Source organism: Ornithodoros turicata, unplaced genomic scaffold (assembly GCF_037126465.1).
Source record: "Ornithodoros turicata isolate Travis unplaced genomic scaffold, ASM3712646v1 Chromosome37, whole genome shotgun sequence".
NCBI lineage: Eukaryota > Metazoa > Arthropoda > Arachnida > Ixodida > Argasidae > Ornithodoros > Ornithodoros turicata.
The window spans coordinates 1,234,538-1,259,211 of record NW_026999367.1 but is presented as its reverse complement, the minus strand read 5'-3'; the positions used below and the strand labels follow the sequence as shown (position 1 = coordinate 1,259,211).

Genomic DNA, 24,674 nt, shown 5'->3' with positions numbered 1-24,674 from the left:
TTCTCGCATGTTTGCCGTAACGGATAGGCCTTATTCCCCGTACGCGCATTTTTAGAGTTGTTTAGCAGTGACCCGTAGTGTACCAAGCCTGTTGATGCACATTTAGCGTTGTGAGCCTAGCATTTTGTGGTTGTCATCTTGTGTTACCTGTTGAATTTCGTAGCGTTGTGCGGTGAAGCTGAGGTTAGGCCTAACCGGTCGCCCCTAAGCCTTTTCCACGCGCTCTGGCATGCATAGACTTGTTGAGCAGTGTTGCAATTTTACCTGCCGCTAGTATCTTGTTCTCTGTCTTTCTCGCATAGAGCTATGATGGTGGCGCCCTAGGTGGCCAACTAGGTGGCCACCTGTCGTCGATCTCTGCAACTACCGCCCGTCAACAAGCAACATGGTGGTCGCTGGTCACTCGGGTGTTCGCCGCGGCATCGTTGATTTTCGAATAAATTGTTTCTCTCCACTCTATTTCTATCTACTTTTTTTAAAGGGCACAGGTTGCCTCCAACACACATCTGGTCTTTGCACGAGTTCGATGCTACGCAATTAATGTGATGACTCCCTGGAGGGTGCTGATTAATGTGGGGGGGTCCCATTTAACTCTAATTGCTAATTAAATCGTGTTTAGACTAAGTTGTGTGTTGGCGGGTGCCCATTGTTGTACTATGGCGAGTGCGGAAGTGAGCTCGCGCTGTCTATGCAGCGTTTGCTGGTTTTTGGTGCGTGTACCCAAGACATGCCAGTAGAAACTGATAAAGATCGCTGTCGTTGTTTTATTGGCACACACCTGGAAACTGGTTTGTGAACTGTTTGAGCACTGCTTCAGTGAATGAAAATTCGGGTCAGAGTACAGCTGACGACGATTCTCCTATGAATGTTCCCTTTGCTCCCTTTCCTTATTCGTTTTTTTCGTCGCCACTACTTGTGGAAATAGGGATGACAGTTAGCTAGACAGTTAATTAGACAGTTGACGTATACTCTCTGCTTTGCGGACGTAACGGGCAGCGTGTTGGTTCTTCTCAGTGCGCGAAGGTCTCCATCTTTTGCGCTCGCGCGGAACCACTAACGATATCCCTTTGATACGTAAAAATGATAGCATACGATGCACTGAGCTCTCTAGCTTGTATCTTCTAAAGAAGAAAAGAAGACTTGCACGCCGTCACATCTCACGAAATGTTTTCCATTTCGTGAGCGGATATTCCATATCTGTGCGCGTGCTGACACACTTTTCACGAAACACAAATATGTAAACAGGTGAGCGAGAACGGGAACACAGTAGAAGAGAGTGAGGCTGTGGTCTGTGCAACGTATACTATTCCTTGATATGCTCAACATCTAAACTCGCGGTGTCGCTCTGCCAACGGGTCGTACTAGCTGACTAGCGAGTGTGCTAACGTACTCGGTGATTGCATGCCAATTTGCAGAAAGGCCAAGATGTATGATTCTGCAGGCTGAGCTCCTAGACTGTTCCCCTCCTTCTTGCTCTTTCTCCTTGCAGCTGCTTGTGCTTGCTTTTCCTCAATATTGGCGGCATACAGATTAGTGGCAACTTCATATAAGCGGATTGAGGCGTCGAGTTCAATTCGCTCATGTAAACGACGTTGAGTCAAGCTGAAGCCACGCAGAGTCGAGTAGCGTCAACTCGACAGCGGGGGTGGGTTGACTCGTTCGACGCGATCACCGAAGTGCATGTAAATGCGCTCGGCCGAATTCTGATCGAGCGAACTCTGCGACCGAGTCCATCCTATCGCTGTTTCCGAGACAGCCATACGGTCAGTGCAGGCCAGCACCAGGCCAGGTCCAGAAAGAGAAACTGGAAAACGCATTCACTGTGACCGGCTCCCATTTGAGTGACTTCATGTAAGCAGTGTCGGGTCCAGTTCACCTCGAATTAGCAGCAATCTGAAGCCGCTCTGTCAAGTTTATATAAACGCCGCTACTGATGTAGGCCCGCTGTATGAACAGGGCAATGGTGGGGAGGAGAGCATGTATTATTTTGTCAGAAAAAGTCGGCCAGTAAGGGCGGCATGCTATTTCTCATGCAAATTGACTGTTTCCGAATTATTTCGGTTTACGTTCGACGTAGCTTGCCGATTCGAGTGCCGGGAAAAACTGTTCCATCTCTCCTGCGCTGCTTATTCTGCGTGACTCAATCAAGGGATGTTACGAGATGGCGTCAAAATGTTCCTGTAATTTAGGAGATTCTGGTATACGTCTTACCTTTTCCAGTGTGATCGAATACAGCAGGACTTGTGTTCCGGAAATACTCGAAAGACAAAGATGTGACGAGACGTTTCTTCTTGAGCATTTCTTTAAGGACATCAACGCCGACTGTGGAACATCGAAGCCAGTCTGTGAGTATCAAATAATAAAGAATGCCAGGGGCATAAAACATCTTACATAGCTTTTGTCAACAATTGTGTTTCTAAATCTAGCGATAAAGTTGCCATATTTCACAAGCGCTCCTGCCCCTGCGGCCATTATCGTCCCAATAATAATCGACAAATTTGAAGTCTACTTTTAATTCCTTTATTCTGCAATATTTATCCTAATAAAGCTGGTGGTGTGACCAGCCTAAGGCCAGTCATACCACCATGTTCAACAACAAGACACTCACTGCTGGTAACAACGACAGGTAGGTACTTTGCGCCGAATTCAGAGAAACATTGGCTTCACTCTTTACGTAAGATACAACACATTATGAAATAGTTAGCACCTATATACAACTCGTGAATGAACCTCTCGTAACACCCAGAATGTTGGACTATTATTCCACGCAAAAACCTCAGTAAACACATGAGAACATGAGAAAAAAAAGAACGAGACAGCGTTCCGGATACCCAGACAATGTACACAACTGTACCACTCTGACCATGACAAAAACGCCTTGACCATATTCTGCAAAGCAGAAATTAGAGACCTTATCTCTACGAAATAAAAGTACCCCAAATATTTTTCCGGTATTTTCGTGCTACAACGGTGGGCGACCAGGCGTATCTGTCGATGGTGGGTTATTTAAATTCCTGCAATAACCCAACATAAAATATACAAGTTACTCATAAGATAACTGTCATCGTTTACGACACAACATTGCACGACTAATTCCCTAAAATTATTTGTTTATTTCTTAGTTAAAATAGCAGATTTTGAGCCAGTCGTTATTTAAATCCTAACCCGTTTTCTAAAATCCGAAGACGAGTAGACTCGAGAAATAAATTGCAAGTGTCTTCTGTGCAAATGAGTCGAAATTAGAAGTATACGCAGTTCTCGAAAACTTATGACTTATTTCATTTCATATTCCTCTTTTGCAAGTGCATAAATATTATTAGATGTGAGAACAGTGAAAAAAAAAACTGTTAAGCAGCTTCTGCGCCGCGCCGCTAAACACGATGGCGGATAAATAAGCGCCGTTATTTTGCAGATTTATAACTCTTACTTCATGACCGGATATATCCGCCACAGGGGTTAACCGCCACGGCTTATATAATCTATGCGCCGCGTCTCGTGTACGTCCCCAGTGTTATGCGCTGAGCCCTCTATTGGCTTCAGTCAGCATACGCTATTTCAAATAAACGCTATGCCTCCAATCACCACACTTCACTCACCTGTGGAAAGCAAATTCGGTATATCTTTATTGACCCAAGGCGCACAAAGATCATGTTCAGCACCAATACTTTTGGCACGTATGAGGCCTGCTGGTGTATTTCTGAGCAGGCAGGTTGTTGCATTTTCACAACATGCCCGTGCGGCTCTTGCAGGTGATCTTGGTGGAAACATGTGCAATGCAGAATAGCAGCGTTCCATTTGATATGGTTGAATCGAAATACATTGGCCAGATGGCAAATTAGATACAACAGCAACACACATTAAGCTGAACAATCTACCTAAACATGCTGTTCCCTTGCCGATTCGACAAAGTATTTTTACAGCACGTAACAGTACTCTACCAGGAACACAAATTTCTGATGAACCGGTACGACACTGTAGTGGATGAGTCACTTGAACATACAAGGACTTGTTCAATTGAAGTTGAGGGACAAGGATTACCATGGTAAAACCAATGTGGGTATGATGCCCATCCATTCTCACTCTGGTGGGCCGCAGTGTACATAATATCGCACAGTACCTCACAAACAACAGAATTGAATAAGAGCATAGTTATCAACGCTACCATACAGTTAGAATGGCAAGAGATTAAGGACACATCCGTTAAATCGCCAAAATATCCTGCAGTAAAATGAAAGCTCGCAGATGATTTCCACATTATTCGAGAGGCATAATTGGCAATAAGAGGCATCTATGTTTTGCATAAGTCTCTCTGGCCCAGGTTTGTGAAAAAGCCAGTGCAGACATTCAATGATTTCTGCAGTTACTCGAATAATTGGTGACACTCTTTCATTCACATGTCCACAATCTTCTACATACAAGCGCCGTCATTTTTATCGTGTTAATATGCCTCTGTTTCTAATTTGTTATTGAGACCTGAATTATGTCGCATAGATACGATCAGACAAGGTCGTTGTTTGAAGCGGTCAAAAATGAACGCCTGCTGCTACGAATGATTCGAAATTTCGTTCGAATTTTGTTCCCCGAAATATTCGGATGAGTGTTCCCCCAGGCCGATTTCACGTCAGGTCATGCAGGCAGGTCCCATTGACCTCCAGATTTTTTTATATTTAGAAGTTCATCATACATGATGATAAACAGTAATCGAACGGTTTCTACCGCATAGTTTTTATGCAAAAAAATTGAAAAAATCCGACCTTGGATTCGGGTGTTTCACTTTTTGCCGTTTTTGGAAGCGATATCTCCCCAGTTTTAGAAGATATTCTTACGAAATTTTTAGTATGCATCCTTTAGTATGCATCCAGGCCAGCAGGACAATCGCAAATTTTGGTGCGCAGGTCGAACGCTCTGTGATATAGAAAGTGGCGAATATGCTCTTTAGTAGAATTTTGTTCGAAATTTGACGCGTGATTTCGCTGGTTGTAGGTGTCCCCACTGCATTTGATATCATTTATTTCCATATTTTAATGCTCTTTCATTTTATCATTCATATTATATTTTATCTACCATGCGTGTGTCTTCTACACGTATCCGCTGAAACAGGCAAACGTTTAGACATAATAAAGAAAAAACACGGAATTGTACGCGCCCGTTTCCCGAAAAGACCCCTTTGTATTTCAATTATGTTTTGCCAATACATTGCCAGGCCTTAGACCTTTTGTCTACCACAGCAGAAAAAAAAAAAAACTGCTTCAAAACCTGCACACCAGCGATAAGCGCGTTAAAAAATGGTCCTATAAACGGCGCTTGTACCTGTCTGAGAGGGGCTGGCGGTATTGCTGGTTAGCGGTTCTCTGTCGTTGTCCTGTGTGGTTGCAGGACGGAGTGTCGCCAGTTAAGTATGAAAGAAGGAAAGGAGTGACAGGGAGGAAAACTAAGCGCGAGTGCAACATAACGTAACAACACAATCACTGAAAGGTGGTTTACCGGTGCAGATGTACAGAGCTTCGTTTCCTTCCTCTGAAGCGACCACGAGAGCTGTTTGTGCTTGCAGCATGGTTAATATTTCGTAAACGTACTCGAAGGGTATACTTACCGGCATTTTCATGACCGCCCGGCGAATGCCAATTGTGCACGGATGCCCCGACTGGCAAGTTGGAGAGTTGCACGATGTCAACGGTACGTTCAACGCAAGCGATGTCGCAATGTGTCACAGCTGTGGAGAGACTACCCCAAAAACCAGCGCCGTCCGCCTAACTCTAACCCCCAGCAGGACGCCGACTGGTGCACGCAACGTGATGCAACGTCACCTTATTGCGTTATTTTTCTCGTTGTTAACGTTTCGGTGGCGCTGTAGATAAGGCTACAGGCAATTAACGAGGGCAGCAAAATATAAGCGGTTTGATCCACCACCGGGTTTTACCACTGATATATCTATGTGGAACAAGTCAAGCTGGGAACAGGGGATATTCAGGGGATATTCCCTAGGCAAGTTATCAAAGGCGGACTCATGCTTTGTATTTTGAGTACCCAAATATATCATACTGTTCGTTTTCAGGCTTGGAGTGCAATCAAAAAGCAATATCAGATGCGGAACATGTGTGCTTGATGAAATACGAACAGGAACACGGCATCATTTCTAGAGGCCTGATGTCCGGCAACGACAAACGACTGTGCTGGTAAGCACTTCGTCGCGTGCGTCCGGCGGTTTTACAGCGGCATTATGATAAATAAGAAAATGCGTGAACAATTTGAAATTTTGCTGAATGATTTGCTTATATGGGCCAAATGTAGGAGCAGAACTCTGCAGAATGCTTGACACCCCCCGTGCACGGCAAAGACTTTGTTGTTTTAGGTTCAGACACCTGTCGATAATGATACTTCAAGCTGCCTACGGTCCCTCATAAGCCACTTGCAGCACTCCAAGGAATTACGGTGCACTGCTAGAGAGGACAACGCGCTGTGGGGTTTGGTTTGGAGAAACATTAACGTGAATACTGTCGGGTCCAGCTGAGACATTACGGTTGCGTCTGCGGAGAGGAAAGAATCCGCTAGTCTCCTCATGCCTTGTGGATGGGTGGATGAATAGTCGCTTTTCCCGATTGCAGGGCCATGGATAGCGCTGGAGTTAGGCAAGCGCCATGGGATGCGGCTTTTTGAGGCGGCCGCGCATTCTGCGCGGAATCTGTTATGGCATGCGTTCCCTTTGTATTTAATTTTCACTGTTTTTACGAATGCAATTTCTAAAGTTGCTCAGTTACAGGCGGTTGAACAATACAATCCTGGGTGCAATGTCTCCTCGTGTCTTCCAAAGCGATTCCAGACTTAAAGAAACTTCCAAAACCGGCAGGTCGCACGGTTGCATGTGCAACAATGCAACTCTGCGACCATATGAGGCACACACCGGGTATAGACGGAAGTGTGTGCATTAACTCGCAATATGCAGCACACGAAGCATGCAAACCGGTTGTCTGCCTAGCGTCCTATCGTCCTTCAACACCATGTCTACGTTTCATCCAACCCGAGTGGCTCGCATCAGCACTCTTGCAGCATCCATTTTATTTCCATCGCAGGAATCGCACACGCTCATATACATGCATCCTATATGTATTTCTTTATTTTAAATATAACCTACTACTTGAATGGGATATACAACAAACAACTGCGCGTTTACAGGGCATGTCAGTATGAAGTATGCACAAAACACATTACATACCGTTGCACACAGCGCAGTTCATAGCGATCTTAACGCACATCTGGCTGTGTTCTCTCAAGCCTCATATTCGCCTGCGAGCAGAAGCTAAAAGCAAGGTAACAACGTAGAAAAGCGAAAATGTCTGACACATCGACTACATATACCTTAAATTATCTCAGCACTGATGTCATCTTCACAGGAAAGTTGTTGTTTGTTATACCTTAAAAACGGAAAAAAATCTTGAAAATTAAATTCCCAAAAAGCGCCAATTGCTTGACATTCATCACGCACATTCTCACGCTTCGACGTTTGGTAACAGACTGATGAATAATACGGCGGGGGACGGGGGGGACTTGCACAAACGCTTCCTCTTAAGCCCTGCTGAATGTTGCACAGAATGCAAAAACAATAGTTTCAAATAAGAGCAGTAATACGAAGTTACCACGGCACATGCACTTTTGAAGAAATATTTACAAAAAATTCAACAGTTTTCAAGGCGCACGGATCACTATGTGGTGCGGCGTTGAAAACGTGTTACAACGCGCCCTCCTTGGCTAGGCGCCAGCGGCCAGCCTCCGCGACATTGGGCAACAGCTATTTGATTTGTTAGGAATAATTTTAATTACATATTTTTATTCAATTGTCATTTCCTTAAGTGACATATTTTTCGATACAATGCGTATTCTGCAATTTCATTTGTCCGAATAAGACCAGTTCCTCGAATTTGTTCATTTTCTGCACGTACGTACAGCGTTCTTCCTAATCATATCATTACTTAATTTTAGAATGAGCATGTACTGTCGGTCATTACGCCCATTCCTCCAACAACTGGCGTCTCACTTATTGTATTACCAACATGCCAAGCAGCATGGTTGATCTTGTTAAATCAATTGGAAAGCAGTTTCTCGTTGATACCCATTAGAACAATTCTTCAAACTGACTTCTCATTCCTTGTATTGGCGGAGTCTGTGATACATAAAATGTTGAATATCAGTAAATCAATTATAAATCAGCCTTTCTCATTGGCACCCATTTAACCAATTCATCCATTCGGTTCGTTATTCCGTGGATGCGGTCTTCGCCACACAACGCCCGGTTTCGCGAAAGCAGCTTCACTGCAAACATCCAATTCAGTCAATGTTAAATAGTCGTCCTGCACACGTTGGACGAATTGGCAGTCCTGTTTCTCATTGAATGTAATTAAATTTGCGGGAAGAATTCAATGTGATCACGTCTTGTATTCCCTGCAGGGTTGTGCTTCAATGTCACGTGTTGTCTGTCTTACAATCAGGAGCTGGTTTGTAATTAGTGCGAATAGTAATAGTAGAATTTATTAGCCACGAGAAGGTCCGGGTCATGTAACAGATATTTGTCTGCTATCTTTTGCAGCATGTTGGACTACAAGAAGAATTGTGTTCCAGACCAATTAAAACCAAAAGGCTGTGGTGAACAACTTCTTCAAAATTATGTTGCGAAGATGCAGAGCGAAATGAGATACCAATGTGCAGCATCGAACTCGATGTGTGAGTATAACCACAGGAAGAGCGCTGGCACATAATGCATCCTACATGTGTTCGGAGAACAGTAACTCTGATGACGTCGGTGGCAAAGGTCACCATATCTCAGGCGGAGTGTGTCCTAACTGGTTATAGCCTCTGCTGTCTTCCGTTGTCATTTTAAGGATTGCTACATTTTTATATCTTTTAATTTATTACATAATATTATATTATTTATTATTAATATTAAATATTATTTATTATTAATATTAAATATTATTTATTATTAATATTAAATATTATTTAATATTAATATTTAGTTAATTAGTAATGTTGATCACAACTAAGGTGGTAGTGTGACTAGCATTATCGCACAGTTATTTACATATTCAACATGATTGCACTGACAATCGACCGAATTCAAAGAACCGTATCGTTAGCGCTGGGAATTGAGGGCGTGGCATGAACTGATCAGCGGTGCAGCTTGTGTTTGGAGAAGCGCCACAAGAAGGCCAAACAGAAGATGACGTTTCCCTGCTGGGTCAGATGCGCAAACTGAATGCGTCAGTATAAAACCCAATAAGGCACATGAGATAAAACGCAGAAAATCAATGGCTCCACACTAGTGATAGTTGCAAGCAAATGGTGTATTTTCTGCATAGTAGTTTTTTTATTATTTCCTCTTAACAGTAGAGTTGTTTGATATGTACGAGGTGCTTTTTATTCGATACATATTTTATTAAAAAGCGGTGAGAGGAGCACTGATGTCATCTTCACAGGCGACTTATGCGGTCAGGCTGATCGTGGTAGGGCAGTGTGTGCAAGCACTGGACGAAAAATGTTAACTTCATTAATCAACGAAGTCATTGCATGTTTTCTGGGAAACGTCCATTACTGAAATCCATCGTCCTTATGAAACAGCCGAGAAGCGAACGAACCTTGATATATGAATTGACAAACGTTTGCTATGCAAGTGAGCCAAAACAAGGACTGCGCACGTACCTACGTACTCATTACGCCAGTGCCGTTTTTGTCGGCGGCGATTGGTCAACTTTGGGTATGGTGGCCATGTGGCGCCAGGCAGTGAGGTACTGGGGTTCTAATCCCAGTGTCAGTTGTGCTGTTTTTTCGTGGGTTGTCCCTCAGACGCTGTGACATATATGTCGGTAGAGTTCCTTTCTAAGTCTGTCTAAACCTGACTTCCTGTTCGCCGTCTCCGGTCTATACATGACATCCGGTACGAAACTTTCAATTACTCTTTAATTACTGAAGGTAGCCTTAGGTTACGTGAGGTAATCTTGAATTTCATTAAATTCCTTTTAATTACATTTATTTGCTTTAATTTGTCTCAATTTCCCTTTAATTGACAGTAATTACCTTTTATTACATTTAATTAGTCTGGCCACACACGGTGATTTTTGTAGATGATTTTTGTAGATTCTAAAAAAAGATCGAACATTGCTCCACTCGCTCGCACTCCCGGTTCCTCAGTCCCTCGATGCTATTAGTTTCTCAGGCCGCCGTTGTGTATGGTGCTACGGACACGCGTCCACTAAATGCCTGCTTCTCAAATGAGTAATTTTTATTAGACTCTTTGAGTGGGAAATGTCATTTCCTTGGCCACCTTATGGAATGCGATATATGTCTCGTATCTCCGTTCGGCACGCGTCCCTCTGTGAGCAACGCCAGCTGCCTGAGATACGGTGCCTACAACGGCACGGTACTTTTCGTAGGAGTAGGATGATAGCGATGTTCATTGTATGACAAAGTGTGCTGTTGGTAAACAGGTATCCTTTGCTTTTTTTTTTGACAGCGTTGGAATCTGCGCGAGTCTTCCAATTATCTAACATAACCTAACGCAAGCGAGCCTCCCACACAAATAGCAAAACAACATAGACATCTATGCGGGAGGATTGACATTGACATGTTTGTCTTCTTCCTCCAACTTTTTACCGCTTGGTTGTGTATGCACTTCGAGTTTCCTCATCTTGTGCATTCTAGACAACTCACGCCGTCGCTACCGTTGCTGGACTGTGGTAAATTAATGCTACTCCAATCACTTAAAATACGTGGCTATCTCACGCGGATAACCTGTCGCTCTTTCTCCGCTATTCTGCTTTGGGCTGTTTAGCACTTCAAAATTTAACAACTAATACTTCAAGGTACGTTCATCTCTCAGGGTGTTCAATAAGGGCGATGGAGTTGAATAATGATTGACTCGGATAATGCTATGCCACATTTCGCGAAAAATATGTACAACAACAACAACAACTTTATTTTGGCTTTGGAAAGTGGGGAGGTTCATCGCCACAGGCGATACTCTACCCCATTGCCGGTGGGAATGTGGTGAATAAAATGACGAGCCCCTTCACAATAACGATCGAAGTCCGATGGTGTGCAGAAACGTCAGAAGAGCTTTGAGCGCAGAGCGTTGCTGGGCTGGATTAGGCCAGGGACCAAGCAATTTCGATAGGGAGAAGGGGCGAGAGTCCAGCTGACGAAGAGACTCGGAGAGTATGGTTCGGGAAGGTTGGTAGTGGGAGCGATGAAGAAGAATACGCTCCAGATCCTCAAGCACACCACAGTGGCAGCATGTGGGAGACTCAACTTGTCTCAAGCGGTAACGCCACTGAGCTGTAAAGGCCACATCGAGGCGCATTCGCTGGATTAATGCAGCATCTAGACGAGAGGTGTTTCGTGGCATGCGGAAGGCGAGCGTTGGATCAACTCTGCTCAACATAGAGCGGGGAATAATGTCGGTTGTCCATTGGCGGGAAGCCAGGGGTGTCACTAGGCGTCGGAGAATTGAACGGCGGTCTCCTCTTGACACTCCTTATCTTGTATGCTCTACATGAGTATACATTTTGAATACAGTATACAATGTATTTTTTAACTGGTACATTGGTTATTGGGTATGTGTGTTCAGCGGTATAGAAATTTACAGGCTGTGCTGGCATTTGATGCACATGTCAACGCCGTTAGAAATATTTATACATCTCAGGGTGTGAATCGCCTGTGCTAAACTTGTGCAGTCTTGAGTATACCTCCACAAAAGGCGAAATGTTCTTCATGCCTGTGGGAGACTAGAATTTATAGCGCAGTGGATGGTATTAGTAGTTTATACTGCAGAATTTATACCACATACTTTTTATAGCAACAATGACTCCCAGCAGGAAGTTGATAATACTTTTCTAATTTACATCGCAACACAACTCCGCATTGGGAAGAACAGGGTATAAATTGGGTGGGGACGGTGTCAGGGTGCACGGCTGTTGGTTTAACGTGAAATAACGTGAAAGCGAAAGTGAATGTCAATATATAGGTGTCCATCCACACAGATGGATGCGGCGGCGTTTTCCGCGCACGTCCCCTCAACTTTGAGACGCACCCGACACGGTCTCGCTTCCTCGGCGCTGCACATTTCAATACGATTTAGAGCCCAGGGGCTTCGCTTTCGAATGACGTGCAGCATCTCTATTTGAGGCTCGCTCTTCGGGCTGCGGCTGATAACTTGAATTGTTTAACTTTTTGCACACTTATTTTAAGTATTTCGCAAAGAAATATCGTCTAAGGTCCACTTGTCCCTATTGTCCAAAGTTCATTCTGACTGAAGGCTTTTGATCTCCACAAGCACTAATCAAAGAGACGGGTGCTACAGCGACGTGATCTCACGGTCGTGTGACCGAGTTGACTATATATCCAATTGAACGACACCAGTCTTGCATCTCCGGTGTCACGGAATTCCGGACTTACAAAGACGAGACTATATAGACGTGATCATTTTGATAAACTTTTATACTGTGTCGGTCTGATTCAAAGGCTGTTTCACGTCACATATGTTGGCACAGTCACCAAGCATGGGTGTGAACCGCAGTGAAAAAGTGTGTACACATTACGCCACACGTAAAAATATGTGGGAAAGTTTCTACCAAACACAGGCAGCACTACCGCTCGTAGTAGTAGTATTGGCCTGCGATCAATAAAGCATTTGATTGATTGGGCCATGGGGCCATTATCTCGAGGAAGGGTACCTATAGCATAGGTTGGGTAACGGATAGTGATAGGTATACTGCGGCTTCGCCAATTGTGGTGCCGCCTTCACTGGTGAGGCTATCTTGCGAGGGATGTTGCCTAAATTTGTTGATGTCGTACATATAACGTGCTGCCATAAGTCACTCACCATTCTCATTAAGATGCTGCTGTTGGCGTGTGTATTTATTAACTAACTCTGTTTAACTGTGATGATGCTGTCTCTATAAAAAGTTATGTGGTACAAGACGTCCTGTAAGTCAAGGTTCATAAAATACTGAACCTATACACATAACACAGAAGTCCCTACTATACCATCAGCTAGCATAGGAGCCTTTCCATTGGTGATCTTTGCCTTACACGTGGTATAAAAGGGGCATAGACTGTGTAATGAGATATACATGTTACTTTAGCCCTGGTCAGCAGACCATCATGTTCGCTGATTGTTGCTGAGTGGCGCCCGCGCAGACCCTAGCCCTCTACTCCTAAAGGTGTTATCTGACCGTGCCGAGAGGTTGTGAGGTGAAGGGGAGAAGCCTTGAACGGTGGCGGTGAGGGTTTTTGATGGAGTGATGGGCGGTTTGGTTGGTCAGTCTGTTTCTTTCAATAAGACCATCAGCCTTGTGGCCTGTATATCTGGCATAGCTTGGCATTTTGGGTCCTGAAACTCACGATGACAATCTTCTGATACGGCGCGAGTTCAGGCCCAGCTAAGAAATCGCATGAAACTCTACATCACGTGTTGGTGAGCTCGATCATGCCACATTTAGCGCAATCACCAGACAACATCGCACTTGTAAAGAGAGCAGGTGTGACGTTATCTGGTTAGTGCACTAATATGCGGCGTCTGACACGCCACGTCGACCTTCACGTGAGTTTGGTATTGCGGCGCTAAGGGTTAGATTAAAATATTGTGTCACTCTAGTTCGCACACCAAGCATACAAGAGGGCACCAGAAGCATTCTGGTGTCAGAGCAGGCCACTCTGATGTGGACATCAAAAATTGCTCGTCAGTAAGTGTGCACATCAGGAGAACGTGACATCACCAGAATCGTTTGGTATCGCACCAGACAGTTTTGATATGCACATTACCAACACCACAAGAGTTTAGGAACACCACAAAGCACCAGAATAATTATGGTGTTTTTCAGTCTGGGGTTATCATAACTCTGGCAGCTTCTCCCTGCGTGACTATGAAGTGTGGGCGACCAATCGGAAGACTCATTACGTAAACCTGAAATGGGTAAAACTTCTTATGCTTTGATCAGACACAATAAACGTGTCGGGACCGGCTGTCCAGCCATGAATAACAATCTCTTTCACAGGAATATCTGATACTCTGCAGTGGTCACACACCTCTAGAAGGATGTCGTCGTTCGTTCTCCAGAAGGCAGTGTCATATCTTTCGTCAGACATTACCGAAATTAACAAACATCATTCAGGGACATATTCATCAAATGTACATGAGGGAGCGACAGCAACCACATCCTCGAAACCATAGAACTAATGAGTAGAAACATCCCTGCCTCCCTTCATCGTTTGCGTGGTGGTAACAGCTCTTTCAGAAATCGTCGAAATCTCTGTTGAGGAAATTTTGGAGAACCTAAAAGATAATTGAGTCATCGATGTCAGAAAAATTAAAATATGCAAAAGTAATGATCGTCACCAATAGAGGCACCGTTCTCACTACCGATCTACGCCCCAGCGACATTTTAGCCCGTACGAAGCGTCGGTTCCGACTGTCGCGCATGCGCAGTAGTTGTACGACGCGTGATTTCGCTGAAACGGCCATGCTTACTCTCAGTCGGTTCGACCGATTGGCATTGGCATCGCGAAGCAACATAGCGCCTGCTTCCAGAAAGTGGAAAGTTGAGTTGTCGAGTTCTAGTGAATGTTACAATGGGATTGCCACGTATGTTTACTGTTTCGAACAATGCCCATTATCTGCGGGAAGTTGTTGGATGTAACGAAGTATTCAATTGAGCATTTCACACGCATCAACGTCCAATCTTCTCGTTCTGCTTGGGCATTTTTGCAACGCCGGAACGTACCATTTGCTGCATTTTCAGCGAATATGGGGTTTACACTGGCAATATGGGGCCCATATTGCCAGGATTTTCCCAATAATGGCTCAAACAGGCCCAAGCAATGCCCAGTTTGAGCCACTGTTGGGAAAATCTTGGCGAAACGGGTCCCGCGTTGGACCCGTATCGCAGTTGACCAGCCAACATGGGCCCAATATTGTGTGCTGCTTAGGGAGGGCCACGTCACTGCGTCAACTGCCCAAGTGATCACTCTTCGTACAGACAGACAGCATAACAGGAAGCACAGAACTCTCACCCCTCCTTCAAACTCCAGCTTCTGCTGCTGAAGTGCCTCTAGTTCCACCAACCCCTTCAGTGGCGTCCTCCTCACAGACGCCACTTTCGTCATAACTAGTGATGTCACGAACCTGGCAAGGGTCGAGTTCGCAAAAGTTCGATACTTTCGAACTTTTCTCGGAAAAATTCGCGAAAGTTCGCAAAAGTTCGACTTCACTGCGCATGCACTGGCGTGACCTCTCCGAAAACATAAACAGTCTAACGTACGTCACTCAAGGCTTAATTAGGCTTAATCACATCAGACAATATGTCCTCCTGTAAGGTATGTTCGATAAATCAGTTAGCTTTCCTTCGATTTGTACTTTTCTAGCAACAGAAACTTACCTGCGCCTTCCACGGTACCACCTAACATTCCTACATACACCTCCGCAGAGTAAACAGACAGTCGGTAAGAAAAACAAAGCACGCAAGGGCAACGGCGCCAAACTGTTAGCAGTTAAATCGTAAACGTACAAACTACGTTTACCACGAATCCAGATCACGAGTGGGCTCTGCTCTGGGGACGACTTTCATCGCTTACCTGTCATCCAAGGCCCCACGAAAAAAATCAGCTAAATTCAGCTGCGAACCTTTGCGAAACTGACAAGAAATTCGAAGGTTCGTCGAACCTTGCGAGCCACCAGGTTCGCAGTCGGACCGCGGTTTCGCAAAAAGTTCGTGACATCACTAGTCGTAACCATCCGTGGACGTGAGCTCGATGGGATGCGAAGAAATGCGAGCTCGCAATGCCCATTCACAAACACGAGCATCCAGTCAAAAAGAAAGCCCAACTATAATCTATCGGGAAGCCCTTGATAATATCAGCTAAGGAACTGGTTGTTACCCGAAAAAAAAACTCCAACAGCCAATAATGCCCGCGAAAGAAATAAGATTGTCTCTGAGCAGCACACTCTCGTCTATAAAGCACACGCGTATTGCACACTTCCATTCGTTTTTGCTGCACTATGTCGATCTTTCAGTGCAATCCTTGAGGGCTCTTGACCAATCTTGATGATATAAATGATATCTTAGATAGGTATCCTGCAGTCTCTTTTGCGTTACAATAACATACCTAAATCCCCAACAAATACACTACCTCCGTCGATGAAACCTGTTCAATGAAGATTGTTTAGATGCAACACGTTCACCTTGTGCTGTTTCAATCCCTACACCTAAAACCGATGGGATAATCAATGGGACTCCTTGCGAGGCTATAGAAGAGAGTTCCAGCAAGGTATATTTAAGAGGTAGCGCAACTCCCATAGGCACCTGTGTCTTCAGGATGATGCCATGATTGAGACGGTCAGCGCCATCCATCCGTTGCGCGGACTACTACGATTGTAAATAAATGACGTCAGAGATGACGTCACTAGTATGAATAATAATTAGTACATAATTAGCCATGCACGTTTACATTGGCCCACTTCGCTTGCTCTGTATTCCCCTTTCCGCACCCAGTCAACAATACCAGACGAGAACACAGAAAAATAAAGCATATCAGGTTTAATGAATCATATCAATTCCAAATACGTACGGTTATCACAGATTTTGACAACTCCAAACAGAAAGGGATCGTGATGACCATACAGAAATTAGGAAGGCTCACATAAGGCCCATTTCTCACTCAGAGCTATACGTACACCTAGTGATTAGACATTTGCATTTATTCAATGAGTGGCCGTTTTAGGTCCATTGCAACAAAACACGACATCGTTGGTGCACAGTTGGTTCCTGCTAACACTCACACTATCATGGCCGCTCGTCCCATGATGAAATCTCTTTTTTTGCGGGCCCAGCAACAGGAGATGCATTGTATTCACCTGTTCACACGTGTTAATCTTGGTCTACAGCACGGAGATGTGAACGTCGCTTCCTGTTTGACCCAAAGAGTGTACGAACTCCATATTACAATGCACGGACACACGGTAGGGATACAGAGACGCACGGATAAACACCCCCAACTGTGGCACATGAGCAAGGAGGGAAATCACACATATTCAAGATAAGGCAAGCCGCCATCTTGACCCTGGGAACGAGGCCAACCGGAAGTCGCACGTACGCTAGTAATGAATTACGCTGTAATTTGCAAATTTCTTAGTGAGGTTAGGTTAGGTTAGGTCAGTACATATTACACGCGCGGGGGGGTTTGGGGGTATCCCCCCCGCAGTTGTTCGAGACTGTGCTCACTTCCGTCTAAGCCTCGTTCCCAGGGTTAGACCTGAACGTGCCCTATCTTGAAAATGTGTTCCACCCGCAAAGGAGCAGGATGTGAGCAAATGTACTGAGTGGTAGATGATCTCGTATATGTGCACGAGCGGGGCAACAGAAAGTTTTTCCTACATTGAAATTATGAATAACCTATTAGTACACACACAACCCTGTCGAAAAAAACCATACAGCCATCTGTATGAGCAATCATATGAGGCTCGTATATGTGTTTATTGTATGAGCAATCATATGAGCTATATGAGCATGTATGAGCTATATGAGCATGTATGAGCTATATGAGCATGTATGAGCTATATGAGCATGTATGAGCTATATGAGCATGTATGAGCTATATGAGCATGTATGAACTATATGAGCACTCTCTCAAACAGCGTATGAGCTATATGAGCACTCTCATACAGCGTATTCATGTACATGAATGCACAACCGTCTGAACAAACGTGCAACATGGCGTGATTAGGCTAAAATGACAACACGTGATTACAAAATACCGGTTTATTCAGGTACTGGCGCGACGTAGGTCCCTCAGAAAGCTTGCCAAATGCTTTTGATGAGCTTTTTTCATTTCTGTACAGGCACCTTTGATGTCGATAGTTTACCGTTTTCTGCATATTTGACGAAGGTATCTGTTGAAAAGAACGAACAAAATTAGAACTGCGCTAAATTTCTGCGCCTACAAGTATTCCAGTTCCCACAACTTATACAGCCGTATGGGTTTATGCTGAAATGAACATGACTGGGGCCTGTTTCTCATCATAACGCGTAGATCACACCTTCAAAGCATTACGTTGTATTTAGTCAGTCGGAATAAAGCACGAGGTCATTTTGCCGATTAAAATTTAACGTAACCTTCCTCTAATGCTGGTGATGTCCAATGAACGCGGTTCTGAAACATCTGAGTATGTTTGCGTTGTGGTTGCAAAACTGAGTGCATGTACTTGTTCGCGCAGCAACGGGTTACTGACACAGAGTGTTCGTGGCTTGCTTCACTTTGGGGCATCCAAATACACATTTTTTTTTCATGCTAACGTGCGATTTCGGTATGCCCTGGTGCACGACTTTATTTTAAACACTCTATACACACATGCAAAGGCTATCAGCGAACCGGCTTTCCACAAAAAGTAAAAAAAAAGCACGAATATGGTAGTTGCAGACAGCTAACCCGACAGACATAAAGGGCGATAACGGAAAAACGGGACTGCAACGTACCTGTAATGCGCACACACCTGCCACGGCTTCTGTAGTTTGATTCTAAGGTACACACACAAAACATCTTCAGTGATCACTGAAACGGTACAAAGACGCTGTCACAGCATGGAGACGGCGACGAAAATATGAGTCCCACGCAGAGCGGAGCGAAATACGTCCAGACGGCTCCGAGAAGCAGGGTAGAATAAGCAAGTAAGCGTCCAAGCACTGAGATGGCACTCGCAACGGCTTGGATGAGAATCCAGGAGCCAAAGAGAATGTAGGACACGATCGGAACGGGAAATATGCACCTAAAGTTTGAACAGAATCGGACGAAAGGAAATGGAGCTGCGACCGTTACGGCCCGCCGACTGTGACGAGCGTCTCTTGAAAGGCCATCACCAGACGCTGTGGCGCCAGCACTTCTAGGTGAATAATTGGTTAACTAAACGGTCAACCTTTCTCATACTGCTCATACTGCTCATATCTTTCTCATACTACTCGAAATGCAGCTCATACTGCGCATAACGTTGCTCATTGCTTTTCTCGTATTGCTTATATCTGCGCACATAGCGCGTCGTTGGCCTTGCCGTGCGGTTCATACCATTGCTCATACTGCCCATAGCGCTGCTCATACTGCTCATTGCCTTTCACATATTGCTCATTGCCTTTCACATATTGCTCATTTCTTTACACATAGAAAGTTATATGACTTTTTTCAACAGGGAAGCGACGCCCATGTTGCAAAGTTTTTCTGTTTACAACCGTACCTCTACTGTCAACACCCAGGATCGCTCGCGCCTCTTGCTGGTGACCTTGCCGATGGGTCTGATTTGGTATTTTCGCTAGTTTTCGCTACCAGTTTAGATATACCTTGGTTCCAGTGTGTTGGGTGAGCACGTGTGGAGTTCTCTGCATTATAACCGGAATTCTGCAGAGAAATAGAATTGATCCAGTGGACGTGATGTCAGTGTTAGATATGGCATGTCATTTAATATGTCAAAATACTTTAAGCACGATGCTCACATTGTGCTATAGCAGAAGTTTCCGCCGTTAAGTCAGTGATTCAGCAAACCGTTAGCATGTTACGCAGATGGTTCAAGAACACAACGAGTGACACGTGCGATGGTAACTGAGACATGTCTGGGATCACATCACTTACCAAGTATCATGTCAATCTTCAGTGCTGAAGTCTATGGCGTGGTCATACATTAAATTACGTCTTGAACACACCGCTTTAACTCCACGGTTACCTACCTACCTGAAAGCAATATGCAATTTAGGAACCTAGAGAAACTTTCTCGTTCTGAGAGCCCAATGTGTGGCCAGTAAAAAAATGAATTTACTGACACAGCTGTTGTTGCTGCTCACAAATTTGAACTGTACATTTTTCTATAGAAACTCCTTTCCATGTGCCATTAGACTATCGAATCGTTTACCTTCACCCATAAGTCACAGTTGTAAATCATACATTATATAAAACTGTTCTCCGTTCCTTTTTTTTCAATTGTAGTGCTGCTAATATATGTCACTGTTGTACTACTGTATTCCCGTGCTATTGATTTCCTTGTTGGTTTGCTGTACCATTGTCTGTGTTACAAGGCCCTTGGAGCCACACAATTAGTAAATAGATAAATAAACTAGTTATTTCTAATTCGGCTACTTTTCAATACTGCGCATTGCTATTCCTCTGTTGTTAAACAATTCCACATAGATTGCGCAGTTTCCAGGTGCTGAAAACATCAAAGAAAGAAAACCCTATATTTCACTTTCAGGTACCGTTTGCCCACAAGGATTATTAGACAGTGCAAAGAGTACCTGCTACAACAATTATGAAAACGACCAAACTGCGTCTAAACTCCATTGTTGGTAAGCTATTTCTCATATGCGTTTCGAAGGGCCACAACAGATTGTGATATAAAATATGGATCAAGGCTGTCCTCACGCTTCTCCACTCACTGCTAGAGGAAATTTGCCTCCGCTATTTCACATGAGTTGCATTACATTCCTCTCTCCTCGTATTTGAATGGGTGGGTGACTAAGAAAAGTGCGAGAGAATAAAATCAGGGCTGTCACTCGAGCTGTGCGGACCCACGCTTGCCACTCGACAGTGGCGGATCCAGGTGGGGAGGTGCGGTAGTAGTAATGACTGGACACAGACTGCCGGCAACACACAACTTGGTCTAAATACGATTTAATTAGCAATTAGAGATAATTTTGACCCCCCACATTAATCAGCACCCTCCAGGGAGTCATCACATTAATGGGGGAGTATCTAACTCGTGTCCAGACCAGCTGTGTGTTGGCGGGAACCTGTGTCCATAAAAAAGAAAAAAGTAGATAGAAATAGAGTGGAAAGAAACAATTTATTTTAAAACCGATGATACCGTGGTGAAGAAACCGCTCCGGAACACCTGAGTCACCAGCGACCGCCATGTTGCTTGTTGACGGCCGGTAGTTGCACAGATCGACGACAATTGGCCACCTAGTTACAAGGCATCACACCAGATGGAGCCACCACCATAGCTCTACGCGAGAAAGACAGAGAACGAGATACTAGCGGCAGGTACAATTGCAACACTGCTCAAAAGTCTAGGCATGCCAGAGCGCGTGGAAAAGGTCTAACTGCTACTGCTAAACAGCACGAAGAAAACAGTACACATCGGGGGGGGGGGGCCTCGCGTGCCTCTGTACATTGCGTAAAGGGGGTGCATCCATTTGATGCGACTCTGTTTCTGCTCGTACAAGATGCACTTGTCACTCAGAATGTGAAAATGCTGACTGTCAACGCAGCTAGCTTTTCGGAATGCGCTGTCTTTGTCGTAGGCTATAGCGTACCTTTTCATGCGCCTCATATTTTGTATCGAAGTACCGAAGTTACTGTTCGACATGGTTTTGTACAGAACTCGCTCGAATTTTGTGGTCTCTGCATTCCTCAACGCGATGTTTCTCTGCACGAAGGTTCGCAAAAAGTTGTCTTGGTGGAACGAGAGGATGCTGTGAACACGTATTATTTTCATGCCCAGCCTCACGTACAGTGAGAGCAATGCATAATGAACGACGTGGCATTCCTTGTCGCAGCACGTCAGCAAGAGTTTCTTAGTGGGAGGGGCGTTTAGCGCCAACGCGTGTTTCAAGTGCTGCTTGTAGGGGGACAGTTCGTTCTCGTCCACGCACCTGTGTTCGCGACTAGGGGAAAATCACTGGTGAGCGCATGCAGTTCTTCGGGATATGACAAATCTACCACATAGATGTAACCCACTTCCGATTCGTGAGGAATGTTGAGAAAATCTATCTCATTCCACCTCAAAGGATCGGCCGGCTCAAAACCACCTGTCGGGAGATGGAAAGTCATCGCGTACGGGTACAAACTGTTCACGTCGAGGTACTGGATAAAAGTATTTTCTTCCTGTGGATCGTAATCGTCACACCCCTCGTGATATGCCCGACAGTATCTGTGGAAGCTGTTACAAATGCCTTCCCTGATTCACTTTTCGATCGTTTCGTACATCTCGCGATCGCTCATGAGCTCGAGTTTGATTCCGGTGAGTTTCAGAGCGCTGCTCCACGCGTAACTAGCGAGAGACATGGCACGTAGTATATCCATCCCATCCGTCTCTAGCGCAATCTTTCTGAAATACAGTACGACATCGCAGAGCTGACAGGCGTCGAGCGTGACATAGAGACGCGTGTAACCGCCGAGGTTCTTACATTCGAACAATTCGAAAATCTCGAGGGCGTACTGATAGTCCTCGTCCGTGATCTCTTGGTCGTTCAGGTCACTTTTGAAAGCTTCCTTTGGCGGTAGCGCGGGAAAATTGTACGCTTCGAAACTGTCGACGAAGGTGTACGGGTAGATGCCCTTCCTGAGGAGGCGCCTGAAACGGTCACAATAGATTTGACGGGTAGAACGTGAACATCTTTGACACAGGTGTGCCTGGCTAGGTAGAAACTCAACAGGATCAACGTGGCTCCAACCAAAGTTAGCTCGAAAGGGGGGTCCGGACGTTTCGGAGCCGAATCGGCTCCTCCTTCAGGGGTGACGAAAAGGCTAGTGTGCAGCAGGCTTTATACCCGGCTGGTTTTGGTGGTCACGTGATGAAGTGCGTTGACATATATGCTGGGTAAAGTCACCAGGGACCGGTTTAGGTTTCTGTGTGTTGACTGTGTGTGCCATGACTCAACGAAGAGCCTTCTCGTGAGGTCACTTTCAATGTCAAGAAGTTGTGCATTGTCAAAATCAATGACGTGGCCTCTAATCTGGCAGTGCTCAGTGAGCGCGCTGCGTTCTAGGTCACACTTGCGAACATCGTTCTTGTGTTGCTGTAATCTTTGGGGGAAGTTCTTTGTTTCCCCAATGTACGATGCGGGGCACTGGGCGCAAGGAATTTTGTAGATGGGTCATTCCACGCCAAACGTCCCGGAGGCGTCGCTCGACCCCTTCAAATTTTTATGAAAAAAATTGTGTGAGCTCTTTATTATGTATATAACACCGGCCAGAAATTCTAAAGTGCAATTATTAACCCTCTCGAGTTTTATAGCCCTCTCAAGTTCCGCTAAATGCCACAAACCTTATTTTACGTGTGATTTTTTTCTGAAGCTTCCATGACACTCAGACGCGTTCTGTAAACTGTGAACTCCGTACAAGGAACATGTTTATACTACCTAGGCATACAAATTCAGATTGCTTATAATTACGACAGTTTTTCTGAGACGCGAAGATGGCGAAAAAATGTGATAGGACTTTGGAGTGCTGAGCGTCTGTTTTTAGCCTGATCGTCACGAAAAAAAATTACATGGTAGCCAACACATGTGCCAAGCCAAGTACGAAAAATTAACGTCGCAGCTATAACGGTTTCAGAGTAAAAAAATTAAGAAAACGCCAACTTTGCCAGAAATGCCTATATTCACCCCAAAAATTCGCGCTGTGGAGGCCGAGATAGAAAATTTCCGACAGTGCAGACGGTTAGTACAACACTTCTTCTCAAACATATCGAAAAATCTCGAGGGTTATATTTTTTAAACGCAAGAAATTAATTTTTACATTGCACACAGTGCGCGTGCTCACGGCGCCCGCGCTGTGACCCCTGCGTTCGCTGAAGAGAAGGAACACATTAACGCTGCGTTTTCTTCCATTTATATTGCACTCGAGACGTGACTAATTACAACTTTACAACAAAACTACAAACTTGCTAAACATGCCGCAACACAGTATATACAAATTTTTCTTCAGAAAAGCCCGTATATCCCACACGGACACTTGAACTTGATATTGGTTCAAAGTTATGGAATCCCCTCGTCCCTGGGATGGTTAAGGCCTTTCCATATCTGTCGGACAGCATTTCTCTTTCGACGGCAACATCTGTTTTTGCTACCCATATTGGGTGAATGTCCTTCATGTTTTCGCAAGCCCACGTGAAGAGATCGAAAGGCGTCAGGATCTGCTTTTCCAGGGGCCGCTGAAGACTGGCCTTCGTGGCAAGCCTTTTCACAGTACCGCCGACGCCATCACAGGGTCCCTTACCATGGGAGGTTGCGAAAAAGTTCCATGTAGCATATTTTCCAAAGTCATCGATATGCGCACACAAGTTTACGAAGTTTTTTCTATTTTTGTACTGTGAGGCTGCACCGTCAGAGAAATAGTGAAAATGTTCTATGTGTGAGGTGTCCTGTGTGAGGAAAGATTCCAGAAAACGCCTTTGAAAAAGGTGCACTGTCGCATTATCGTGATCTGTAGTGTCAGATATTACAACGAACGATTTATGACAAAGGCCCTGTTCTTGATGGTTTCTCGCTTTGTAGTAGACTACAATTGGATGTATTGTTGCTTGGCTGTCTTCCCAATAAAATGATTGTGGCGCGTCTTGTACGACAAAACTAGTTTTCGGAGAAGTCCATTACCACGATACATTCTTCTACTTTCAGATTGGCTTTCAGAGTGCGTAGGTATCGTGATTGCTCCTGGGCTATATAGTGATGCGATTTCAAATTACTTAGCTGGTCAGATAAACGGTCCAGTATTTCTTCCTTTGGTATGGTAATGCTGTCCAACGTGAAGTGTGTGCTGTGAACCCACTGCTGCACTGTGAGATCACTGTCGAGCTCAAGAGAGAAGGGCTCGCGCTGCTCCAGATACTCCTTCAATTTAAGTGAGCCTGGGCATGACGAGCACTTCCCCAT

The 24,674-nt window shown here is 44.7% G+C and overlaps 1 protein-coding gene across 1 annotated transcript in view; it reads left to right on the top strand.

Moving 5' to 3' along the window:
- The window catches only part of LOC135374001 (uncharacterized), a 218,395-nt gene that overhangs the window by 82,347 nt on the left and 111,374 nt on the right, over positions 1-24,674 (top strand). Inside the window, exons 11-14 of the mRNA XM_064607019.1 lie at positions 2,221-2,345; positions 6,056-6,176; positions 8,582-8,715; positions 20,270-20,363. Coding sequence (XP_064463089.1) covers positions 2,221-2,345; positions 6,056-6,176; positions 8,582-8,715; positions 20,270-20,363 — 474 coding nt within the window. The remainder of the gene's footprint in view (positions 1-2,220; positions 2,346-6,055; positions 6,177-8,581; positions 8,716-20,269; positions 20,364-24,674) is intronic.